This window comes from Aethalodelphis obliquidens, unplaced genomic scaffold (assembly GCF_003676395.1).
Source record: "Aethalodelphis obliquidens isolate GAN/ISIS:26980383/991018 unplaced genomic scaffold, ASM367639v1 scaffold28, whole genome shotgun sequence".
Classification (NCBI taxonomy): Eukaryota; Metazoa; Chordata; class Mammalia; order Artiodactyla; family Delphinidae; genus Aethalodelphis; species Aethalodelphis obliquidens.
Window position 1 is genome coordinate 542,459 of NW_020837972.1, and position 12,360 is coordinate 554,818.

The following is a 12,360-nucleotide window of genomic DNA, read 5'->3' on the forward strand; positions in this document are numbered from 1 at the left end:
TAAAAAAGAATGAAATAATGCCATTTGTAGCAACATGGATGGACCTGGAGATTACCATACTAAGTGAAGTAAGTCAGACAGAGAAAGACAAATAGCATATGATATCACTCATATGCAGAATCTAAAAAAAAAAAAAAAAGATACAAATGAACTTATCTACAAACAGAAACAGATTCACAGACTTAGAGAATGAATTTATGGTTACCAGCGGGGAAGGCTGGGGGAGAAGAACAAACTGGGAATTTGGGATTGACTGCTATATTTAAAATAGATAACCAGGGATTCCCTGGTGGCGCAGTGGTTAAGAATCCGCCTGCCGGGCTTTCCTGGTGGCGCAGTGGTTGAGAGTCCACCTGCCGATGCAGGGGACATGGGTTCGTGCCCCGGTCCGGGAAGATCCCACATGCCGCAGAGCGGCTAGGCCCGTGAGCCATGCTCGCTGAGCCTGTGCGTCCGGAGCCTGTGCTCCGCAACGGGAGAGGCCACAACAGTGAGAGGCCCGCATACTGCAGAAAACAAAAAAACAAACAAACAAGAGATGCCAACAAATTTTTGATGACAGAAAGCAGGCAGGCGAGTGGCAACTGAATCAACAGGTGAAAGAAGGCGGAGAACTAAGTGTCGGTGGGAGGAGAGTCAAGAGGCAAGGGGCTGGTGGCATGAACCCCAGAAAGGCATGGGAACAAGAGGTATCGGGAAGCGGGGAGCCCTGGGTGGAAATGAAAACACAGGATTGTTTGGAAGCCTGTGAGTAAGAAGCAGTTAGGCCCTTGGATCCCATTATTCACCCGGGCAGAGACTCAGGCTTTATCTCTGGAGAGGCTGAACCTGAGGGGCACTGGACTCTCCAACACCAGGCACAGCTCGGGAGACAGTCCTAAACCGAGAGTCTACATACTGAACAGTGAGACCCACATTCCCTCTCCTCTGATTGCCGCCAAGCTTATAACCACCGCCCCCCGCCTCCGCTCCACTCTACCCCAGAAGGAGTTTGGAGGACTCCTCTCCTCTGGGGAAAACTGATCAATCTAAGGGAAAAGGACTTCAGATACTGACAGATGGGAGTTCCCCCAATGAGACTATCTGGTCTCTGCCTCAAAAGCCTAAAGGGAAACCCTCAGCTTACAAGTCCCTATGCATACATTGAATGGGTATATAAGCTTCTAATATTAACTCTTAAATATGAGCAGACAATAAAAGGATCTCTTGACATTTGAGGAAAGACTACAACATGAGACAGTGAACAAAAGCACACAGAAAAAAGGAGCTTGGAAGAAACAGAGCAGTCAAAAACCTTAGAAATAAATCATTACATTAACCTCAAAAAAATTATGAGCCTCCAGGATGTTATTTTTTTTAAAAAAGGACTATTCAGAGAACAAAAAAGAGCTCTTGGAAATTAAAACTATGATGGCAGAAATGAAAAAGAAAAGATCCATAGATAGGTAAAACAAAAAGGTGACTAGTCTATAGGCCACAGTAAGGACTCTGGCTTTTACTGTAAGCAGGATGGGAAGCTGCCCAAGGTCTGAGCCGAAGAGTGACGTGACTGGATTACTCAGACCGCCTGTGTGAAGAGACTAAGGACAAGGCTCGGAGCAGGAGACCAGTGAGGAGGCTCCTGGAGTCATTCAGGGGAGACATGATGGCCCGGACCAGGGTCGTAGCAACTGGAGGTACTGAGAAGAGCTTGGAGTCTGAATCTATTTTGAAGGTTGAATCAACGTAATTTTGGCATTTGGCATTGCAATCGGGGAGTGAGGGAATAAGATACCAAGGATGACTCCTAGGTTTCTGACCCGAGTCCCTAGAAGGATGGGAGCTTCCTTTACTGGAGAGAGTAACACTCAGCAGGGAGGTCTGTGGGGAAGGTCTAGACTTTGGTTATGAACATACTGAGTTGTGACGTCTATTGGGCGCAGAGTGGAATGTCACGTGTGTAGCAGTCCAGGAAGAGGTCTGGGCTGGGTGTGTACCTTTGGGAATCATGGGATGAGGCTGACATGGTTGGGAGGTAGACAGAGAGGCAGTGCAAGGACTGGGGGTGGGATATTTAGATGAGGAGGAACCAACCAAAGAGAGTTAGAGGGGACAAAGAGGTGGAAGGGAAACAGAGAGAATGGTAACCTTGACACTGGGAGAAGAAAGGGCTCCTTGAAGAAGGGAATGATGGGCTGTCTAATGCTTCTTGGTAAGTCAAGTGAGAGGAAATTTAAGAATTCACCACTGATTTCAGCAAATGTAGTGACCTTACAAAAGCAAAAACAATTTTGGTGGCATGATGGAATCAAAAGCCTCGTAGGATGGACTTGAGACTACAAAAAGAGGTGCTGGAGAGGTTGGGGATGGCCAGGAAATGTAGAGGGAAGCAAAGAGATGGAGAGCTAGCTGCAGAAAGAAGGAGCATCAAAGAGACTTTTTTTCTTTCACGATAGGAAAATAATAGCATTGTATGCTGGTACAAATGATCCAGTAAAGAGGGAAAAATTGATACAGAAGAGACAGAAAAAAAACTGCTAGTGTGATGGCCTGGAGTAGGGACAAGGGGAATGCAACGCAAAAGGATTTTGCCACAGATGCCACAGTTGGGAAAGCAGGTCATACAGCAATAGATGCTGGCGGTCAGTAGACTGAGTGATGGTCTCTTCTGTTACTTCTATTTTCTCAAGAAAATAGGAAGCAAAGCCTTAACCAAGAATGACGAAAAATACTGATAAATTAAATACTATAAATGGACGTGACTGTTTTATCTACTTCCCAAATTAGCCAAGTAATTTTGTTCAGATCTTCTCTTCAGAAAAAGAGGTGATACTTCCTATTTAAGACTGCCTTACATATGGACACATACTGTATGTATTATTTTTGCCCTATTAATTCAGTGGTCATTTTGGTTCCATTTATTAATGATAAAACAACTCCAGTTTATAGAAGTTAAAACATTCTCCAAGCACATAAAGGTATTATTCTGAAGTTTCTGGTATGATATCATTCCCCTCTAACATTCCTAAAAGTGAGAAATAAATAATTCAATATGGAAAAAGACCAAAAAGAAAAAAAGAAAAAGCAAAGATTAATATGCCCAACTTTACCCAAAGTAACAAATAACCCACTTGATTTAAAAAGAGATTACAAGTTGAAACTGACCACCCCATCACAAATTTCAAAGTCAATGAAAACATAGTATCAGAATTACAATTCTGGTAGATACTTAGAGAAAAAATATTCTCACTCTCTCATTTTACAATTTGAGAAACTGAGGCCTAGAGCCGTAACTTAACCCCAGATCAAACCATTATCTAGGGTCTAGGTAAGAACCAAAATTCAGGTCTCCTAAAATCCAGTCCAGTATTCTTTCCTGCCACCATTCAAGAGCAAAGAAAGGAAAAAGAGTACAATGTGAATGCTCTAACAGTGAGGCAGACATCAGTCGTAGATACCCGACACCCACCGCCAAGCCTCTGCTTCCTCACCAGCATCCACTAGGAAGGCTGGAAAGGTTTCTCTCCCAGCCTCTTCAGAAGCTAAAGATGGCCAGTGACATAGCTCTGGCCAATGAGGCAGAAGCAGCTGAGGGTTTCTAGGAAAGTTTTGCCTTCCTGATAGAGACAGGTCCAGCTGACACCACCCTTCCTCCCCCTTCCTGTGTAAAGCTAGAACAGTCATCTTGCAACTATACAGTGTCATCTCTAAGGACAAAGGGCCAGTATACTAAGGATGGTAAACTGGAAAGGATCTAAAAGCCTGAGTCTCTGATGACATCACTAAACAGCTGAACCAATACCAACCTCCAAACTGTGAGAAAAAGCAAATCCCGATTTGTTTAAGCCATCGTCAGAATTTCTCTTACTTTGAGTTAAATGCATTTCTAACATAATCAGCGTTTCCCGAGTACTTGGAATATAAATAGATATTATTTGAAAAGAGGTTTCCAGTTAAATATGAGTCAAATATGAGTTTAACAAAATCAAGCAGGAAAAGGATTTGGGGAAGAGAGTGAAGGTGGCAACATAGTTTTTCAGTCTCTGAATCCCTACAAAACACACAGAGCAACCATGTAGCAAAACCAAAAACTCATGTATCTATTACAACAAAACTAGGTGACAAGGTATCCCTACAACCCCAAAATGCAAGCAGGTGAGGACAAATCACTCAGAGTCAAAAGACCACCATGGTATTAACATTTGTACAGAAGAAAGAAGGAGCGATGAAGGTGGTATCTGAGGAACCTGAGAACAGAAGAACCTGAATCAGCCAATAAGTAGTCACTGGAAAGTGCAGAGGCCCAACTTGAGACCAGAAGCTGAAACTGAGAGGAGTTTTGTTCTCTCCAAAACCAGGGCTCATGTAAGAGCTGAAGCTGCTGGAGCAGTCTGGCCCCAACACTCTCAAAACCGACCTGACCTCAAAAACAGACAGGGCTTCATACCGAGGAGGAACTGCTGGGAGCAGAATAGAAACTGAGCAGGAGAAGGACAAGGAGACAGGAGGACAAGGAGGACAAGGACAAGAAGGACAAGGAGGATCAGACCAAGCGTGGTAGGGGAACAAGCCAGGAAACCCCATAGAGCAAGCCGCCGCATCTGTGAACACCACGACAGAGACAGAAGAGGGAGCTCTGTGAAATTAGGAAAGCTTAACTAAACCTCACTTCACTCTAAAAGTTCAGAAAAATTAATATCATATAAAAGTGAGCAACAGAAAAGTAAATGAAGTAAAATCCTATACAAAGTTACTGTAGGGCTTCCCTGGTGGCGCAGTGGTTGAGAGTCTGCCTGCCGATGCAGGGGACGCGGGTTCATGCCCCGGATCCCACATGCCGCGGAGCAGCTGGGCCCGTGAGCCATGGCCGCTGAGCCTGTGCGTCCGGAGCCTGTGCTCCGCAGCGGGAGAGGCCACAGCAGTGAGAGGCCCACGTACCACAAAAAAAAAAAAAAAAAAAAGAAAGAAAGAAAGAAAAGGAGCAGAATAACAGGCCTATGGACAAAAAAATTATGCCAGAAAGATGTGCCCACAAAACAGGAAAATAAAAACAAAAACAAAACCCAAGAAAACCCTGTAACCTATCTCAAAATGAGCTAAGACGTTAAGAAAATAAACCCACACCCAGGCATACCATATTAAATCTTTGAATAATAAGTCTTCAAAAGAGCAACAATTAGATCAACATCTTACAAATGGAAGTCACAGAACAATGGAATATCTTCAAAATGCTGGGGGAAAAAACTGGCAATGTAGCCTAATATACCCAGTGAAATATCTTTCAAAACTGAAAGCGAAATAAAAACAATTTTAGACAAAATCTGAGAGAATTCATCACAAGCAGACCTACTGTAAAGGAAATGTTCAGGAACATTTAAATGATAGAAAGAAAATATTCACAGATGGAAACCTGGAGATACAGGAAGAAACAAAGAACAAAAAGTGTAAACACATGAATAAATATAAATGAATACTGGCTGTGCAAAATGAGAGTAATAACGTTCTGCAGATTTTAAAATATAAACTGAATTAAGGGAATTCCCTGGCAGTCCAGTGGTTAAGATTCGGCGCTTTCACTGCTGTGGCCTGGATTCGATCCCTGGTTGGGGAACTAAGATCCTGTAAGCTGCATGGCCCAGCCAAAAAAAAAAAAATTTTAATTTAATTTAAAAAAATAAACAATTAAAATACCTTACAATAAGGGCATATAAGTGGGGACAGAGACAGGAGAGTTAAAGTGTTCGAAGGACCCTGCCTTGTTTGGGAAGAGGGCAAAAAGAAACAATTAACATTAGACCCCAGTAAGTTAAACAAACACATTGTATTTGTTACGGCAGTCAGTAAAAGAAGGATAGAAGAGTATATAATTTCTAAGCTAACAGGGAGGAAGATAAATAAAATACTCAACTGAGTAAAAAAAAGAAAAACAAGAGTCTTCCGATAATGGCAAACTATGTTACTCCTATCAGTTCTCCCACTGAGAACAAGAAAAAACAAAAAAAAAAATTATTGAAGGCACGAAGAGCTACCAAGGCAGTAAAGAAGGGCAGGGCCAAGGTCCAGGGAAAGAAGGAAAAGCAGAGGTAGACTATGCCTCATCCCTGCAGCTGCGATGGGCTATGGCCACATTGGGAGCCTCACTGGTAAAGACACACGAAAAAGATGGGAAGAGCAAGGCCCTCCACAAGGTATACCAAGAAAAAATTTCAGAGAACACACACAGGCCAAATTTGCTTGAGAAACCTTGAATCAAGAGACCTTGATGTTCCAGATCAGGAAAGCCATACTGTCAGAAAAATGAAACAGGAAAGGGTATAGTAGTGGAGAAGTAAAGGGTGAGAACCCATAACATTTCAGTTTTTAAAAAACACTTACATTTTCAATGGCTGTCAGTTCTCTGAAACATTCCCTACACTGCCCCTTCTTTCTCTCCATCCCTCTGGCTTTCTGCACAGTGTCCCTGACCCCTTGCGATCCACTTAGGGCGCTGCAGCTAAAGCAATGTTAACCAAAACCCACAGCAGCAGGTGGTAGCCTAGAAAAAGTGAAGCTATCGGGCAGAGGGACTTACACTTGACTCAGTTTCACTCCTCTTGCCAATGCCAACTTTTTCCCCAGGTTCTGCCCTAGACCAAGTCAATCTGCCAGTCTCGCCAGGGACCTGAAAGAGCTCATTTACTTCTCCTGGGCAAACATTCATTCAAACTAATATGTGTTAAGTTACCATTATATGATATACCTCCTGGAGGCTGGGGAGGAGCAGGAAAGGAATGCAACACATGCCATAGTAAAGGTTATATATGGGCTTAATACAAAACAAAATCCTAGAATGAACTCAACAGAAGTCCAGTGTTCTGAACTAATACTACCTGGCTTTAGAGGGAAATACTCTTCCAAAAGTCATTCGAATCCACAAATACAAGAACTTTCTGGCCATGCATCTGAAAGAAATGACATACACATTTTAAAACTGCATTTAGTTTATATCATCAATTTTCTGGAAAGGAGACAGAAACTTTAAGGTCCCAGGAAGTGGGATACTAGTATGAGTCAAAAGGTGAATCATATATAGATAATATTGCATCAAACAGAGCACAGGATGGGACAGATTTGTAAAGCTAACATCAAGCAGATTATTTTTAAAAAATACTTTCAGGGCTTCCCTGGTGGCGCAGTGGTTGAGAGTCTGCCTGCCGATGCAGGGGACACGGGTTCGTGCCCCGGTCCAGGAAGATCCCATATGCCGCGGAGCGGCCTCGCCCGTGAGCCATGGCCGCTGGGCCTGCGCGTCCAGAGCCTGTGCTCCGCAACGGGAGAGGCCACAATAGTGAGAGGCCCGCGTACAGCAAAAAAAGAAAAAAAAAAAACCAAAACTTTCAATATAAAGTATTTTGTTGATGAAGATTTCAGAGATGAGGGAAAGGAAGTACATGCTAGTGCTTTTGCTCGTATTATTCTTCCTGCCTAAAACACCTGGCAAATGCCCACTTACCCACCAAGGCTCATCTTCAATGCTCACTCCTACATGAAGCCTTCCTGGACCTTCCCCAACCAAACAGAGCAAGTAGCTTGGTACTCTCAGACCCCGGCTCCAACCCCTAGTGTAACATTATAACACCAAATCCCAGGAAGCGGCTCGCAGGGTGCCTGTTGTTCCCTCTGCACTGTGAGCCCCTGAGAGCAGGGACCATGGCTCACAGTATCCCCAGCTAGCACAGTGCCTGGAACACACAGAAAAAGTTGGCTTGTCTTGGCCAGCTGATCTCCAGGTTCAGCTTGGAATGCTCTTCCTCCTGCCCTTTACCTGGCTTTCTTACATTATCCTTCAGGACTTGGCTAAACTCCACCTCCTCCAGGAAGTCACTGCTGGCTACGCTGGCATGGCTGTTCTTGCCAGGTGGCCTATGGCACCACATCCTCCCTTCTCACAGCACTTACCACACTTCGCTGTTGTGGCTTGTTTAACAGTCTGCCAAGCCTACCTGATTTTACGCTTTCATGAGGTCTTGGACCAGGAATGTCTTATTCACCTTGTACGCTCAGCATCTAGCATAACACCTGGCTGGGTAGGCACCTGATAAATTTTTGTTGAATGAGTAAAAGGATACCTTTCAAAGACCTAAACAAGAGTAGCAGAAAATGATCATTTTCTTGGACTATGCTTAGACTTCTTCTGGAAGACTCTTTATAGCTTATACATTGTGGGGCACAACTGGAGACCATGAATGAAAACACTCAATGACAGATCTTACATCAGCAGATTCCTAAATATTTTGAACATTCTGCCATGAAGAACAGTCAGCAAGGTCTCCAATTAACTGAGATAAGAAAATAAGAATCATCCCCTCATTTTAACCAACAAGGGAGGACAATGGAAAAGTCACTGAGACAGGGGAGGGGAACCCTCGCAAGCTCACCTGATGCGCAGTTCTCTTAGCCGGCCCCTTCGGGTCCAGGCATATGAGGGATGATACTGTACAGGGTGCCTGGCCCTAGGTATCTCACTCCAGATCCCAGAAGAGGCAGAAGACTTCTTTTTGGACATTATCTTTGGAGAATAAGGTTTCTTAACTGCACCATCCCTTGAAGACCTTAAATTTGAGGAGTAAGGGAGAAAGGAGAGAATCAAATTATCTCTGCATGTGACGCAAATACTTTTTAACATACAAGTGAAATTAAACAGATAAGCTCATTGAGACGGAATGATAATAACTCCCCTTCAAGGACAATAAGCAGCCCAATCTCTGACAGAAATACCCACCCTATCTGGAGGTGGGTACTGCTGGCTCAGCTCTAAGCAGGAGCTATAGAGCTGGAGGGTACCTTGGAGTCCTAACACACTCTTTTTTAATGTGTCATTTAACGGGAATCATTTACAAATTGGAAACAGATTCCTTTACATAAAAAACTAGGAATGATTTTCAGATTGTGACAACTGTAACAATACACAACTACACACTTTTACTAAACACTAAACTTATGACTTTTAATTCCATTCCAGAAACATTAAGAGATCTTATTGGTATGAACACAAGATTTTTAAAAAATGTATGTCAGAGATCTGCCTGCAGGAAATACCTAGAGGCAACAACATTCCATCAGCAATAAGCAAACCGATAGCTCAAATATTGTTTCTAAAATACCATTGCCAACTAGTATTCCAAGTAATGGGCCCTAGGAAAGCCGTCTCTAAAAAAAATAAAATAAAACAAAACCAAATAAAATAAAATACCATTGCCAACTAAGAGGAAGCAGCAGTCCTTGGAAATATAGCTGACTTTTAGGTCTGAGACAAGGAAAATACAAGATGAGCCTGGAATATCTTAATGGGTCAAAAAGTAAAGAAATGATCAAAGAATGACAAGGGCGTGTGAAAAGGACACAGGAGCCAGCTTGAAAGGGCTCCCACTGGCCAAATCTGGGACAATTTCGGCAGTAATAGATTAAAACCCACCAAATAAAATACGAAATAAAATACGAATCCACAAAATACTGATATAAGTAAATAAATACATTAGGGAGAATGGAAAGCTCTACTTTGCAGTAGAATGCAATTAATAAACTTTTAGGAACCATCACAGTAGCAACTGATTCAGACAAGAATCATCAACGGATGTAAAAACAAGTGGGTGCTAGTTTGATGAGAAACAGGCTATTAATGTAATTTCAAAATATCTTGCCACAAGATACTTATTCATTTCTTTAGAGTGGAGAAACCTGGCAGACATCATCTTAACCAAGTGATAAAAGTGAACATCAGGCTTCCCTGGTGGCGCAGTGGTTAAGAATCCGCCTGCCAGTGCAGGGGACATGGGTTCGAGCTCTGGTCCGGGAAGATACCACATGCTGCTGAGCCACTAAGCCCATGTGCCACAACTACTGAGCCTGCACTCTAGAGCCTGCGAGCCACAACTACTGAGCCCATGTGCCACAACTACTGAAGCCCACGTGCCTAGAGCCCATGCTCCGCAACAAGAGAGGCCACCACAGTGAGAAGCCTGTGCACCACAAAGAAGAGTAGCCCCAGGATTCCCTGGTGGCTCAGGGGTTAAGAATCTGCCTGCCAATGAAGGGGACACAGGTTTGAGCCCTGGTCCGGGAAGACCCCACATGCTACAGAGCAACTAAGCCTGTGCGCCACAACTACTGAGCCTGCGAGCCACAACTACTGAAGCCCGTGTGCCTAAAGCACATGATCCGCAACAAGAGAAGCCACTGCAATGAGAAGCCGGCATACCACAACAAAGGGTAGGCCCCGCTCGCCGCAATTAGAGAAAGCCCGCACACAGCAACGAAGACCCAACACAGCCAAAAATAAATAATAAAAAAAAAAGAGCAGCCCCTGCTCGCCACAACTAGAGAAAGCCCACGCACAGCAACGAAGACCCAACGCAGCCAAAAATAAATTAAAAAAAAAAAAGTTAACATCAATGGTAATAGGACCAAATATCCTGATATTGATGCACTGAGAACACAGCATCACTTCTGTGAAATTCCTGCCAAAAATGCACAACCTGAGTTCAATCATGAAGAAACACTGAACAAACCCAAACTGAGAAATATGCATAAAAGGTAAGTGATCTGAACTCTTCAAAATGCTTAGGTCATGGAAGATAAGGAAATACTGAGAAATATTTCCAAATTAAAGGGGACTAAAAGTACAAAATGAACAAAAAGGGAAGTTTTTCTTACATTTTGTTTTCTTTTTGCTATAAATAACATTTTTGGAACAACTGGCTTCAACTTACTCTCAAGTGGTCCAGGGGAGGGGGGAAATATAGATATTTGATTCTCGTTATTTGCGATAAGTTCTATAAAGTCCATAAACACTGAGTTAGTGAATATACTGAACCATTGTCCCTAAGGGAAAACACATGGTTAGGTTCCTGCCAGCCTTCAAAAACATTCTCATCAACTAATCAATACAGAACCTTGTGGGCTTCCTTGGTGGCGCAGTGGTTGAGAGTCCGCCTGCCGATGCAGGGGACACGGGTTCATGCCCTGGTCCGGGAAGGTCCCACATGCCGCGGACCGGCTGGGCCCGTGAGCCATGGCCGCTGAGCCTGCGCGTCCGGAGCCTGTGCTCCACAACGGAAGAGGCCACAACAGTGAGAGGCCCGCGTACTGGAAAAAAAACCAAACAAACAGAACCTTGTTTTATGTGTACTTCTGTTTAAAGACACCTTATTTAATACATATAGTGAATCATTAAATTGAACTCACAGCCAACAGCCCTATAACTCATGCCTGAACAAAGCTCACCTAACATACACTTTCTTCATAAGGTACATCACAGCGTTCCTGCACTTAAGAACACTAGACAGAACTTCAGCACTACGTTTGGGGGCCACTTTAAACAGCAAAACTGTCAACAAAAAGCACAAAACTGTGAAAACGTGGGACTACACAGACTGGGAAAAGGACCCTTGCTTAAAGTATGAGCTGAAACAAAAAGGCAGAACATTGCCTTGTTTGACCTCAGCTGGGAGCATGTGCATCAGTGAGTAAAATGTTTTGCCCCTCTGCACATGTCCACAAATGAAATGCTGAGACAGACAGAGAGAGAGAGAGAGAAACAAACAGGCAGACAGACGAATGTGGTAAAATGTTAACAACAAGAGAATCTGGGAGAAGAAAGGTTCTTTGTCCTATTCCTGCAACTTTTCTCTAAATTTGAAATTATTTCAAAATAAAACTAATAAAAATTTTAAAAATAAGACTTTCATCCCACTCATTTTAAAATAAAAATGAAAGAGGTTCTAAAAAGTTAAGAGCCTATGAAACAGCAAATTGAGGGAAGGTGTGCTGGGACAGTGCCCTCTTGAAGCTCTGTTACATAATCAAATAGGTAGTCAGACTGGGAAGCCCATGCCTAAAAGTCCCTGCCCACTGCTCTCTCCTTTCATCAGACTCTGAGCTCCTTCTCACCAGCTACTGAATCAGGCAGCAGATGAACTCTTTACAGCTCTGGAAATTTAAAGACCATAAAGATACCAACATTGGTGTAAGTCAGGTGGCTCCAGAAATCTAAGTTATTTTAACACCTGAAGGAAGAGATCACAAACTGAAACCACAGATTTGTCTATGTACATATGTGCCTGTTCCCCATCGGAAAACCTCATGATGATAGGGACCATTTTTATCTGCTAATATATACTGAGCCCCTAATATATTGCCAGGCACTCATAGTAGGTAGGCATATAAAATTTGTTAAATTGGTCTTCCCTGGTGGCACAGTGGTTAAGAATCCGCCTGCCAATGCAGGGGACACGGGTTAGAGCCCTGGTTCGGGAAGATCCCACACGCCGCGGGGCAACTAAGCCCGTGCGCCACAACTACTGAGCCTGCGCTCTAGAGCCCGTGAGCCATAACTACTAAGCC

General features: G+C 43.4%; 1 protein-coding gene across 19 annotated transcripts in view; it reads right to left on the bottom strand.

The window, feature by feature from the left end:
- SFI1 (SFI1 centrin binding protein) overlaps positions 1-12,360 on the bottom strand; it is an 83,288-nt gene that overhangs the window by 53,986 nt on the left and 16,942 nt on the right. For 15 of the 19 annotated variants that reach the window (XM_027124204.1, XM_027124203.1, XM_027124211.1 and 12 more), the window contains exons 3-4: positions 8,397-8,570; positions 6,849-6,920 (exon numbers count right to left, since the gene is read on the bottom strand). In XM_027124204.1, the coding sequence (XP_026980005.1) occupies positions 6,849-6,920; positions 8,397-8,570 (246 nt within the window). Of the gene's footprint in view, positions 1-6,550; positions 6,813-6,848; positions 6,921-8,396; positions 8,571-10,910; positions 10,958-12,360 lie in introns of those variants that run through there. The other 4 variants (XM_027124207.1, XM_027124224.1, XM_027124213.1 and 1 more) reach the window with 3 other exon arrangements.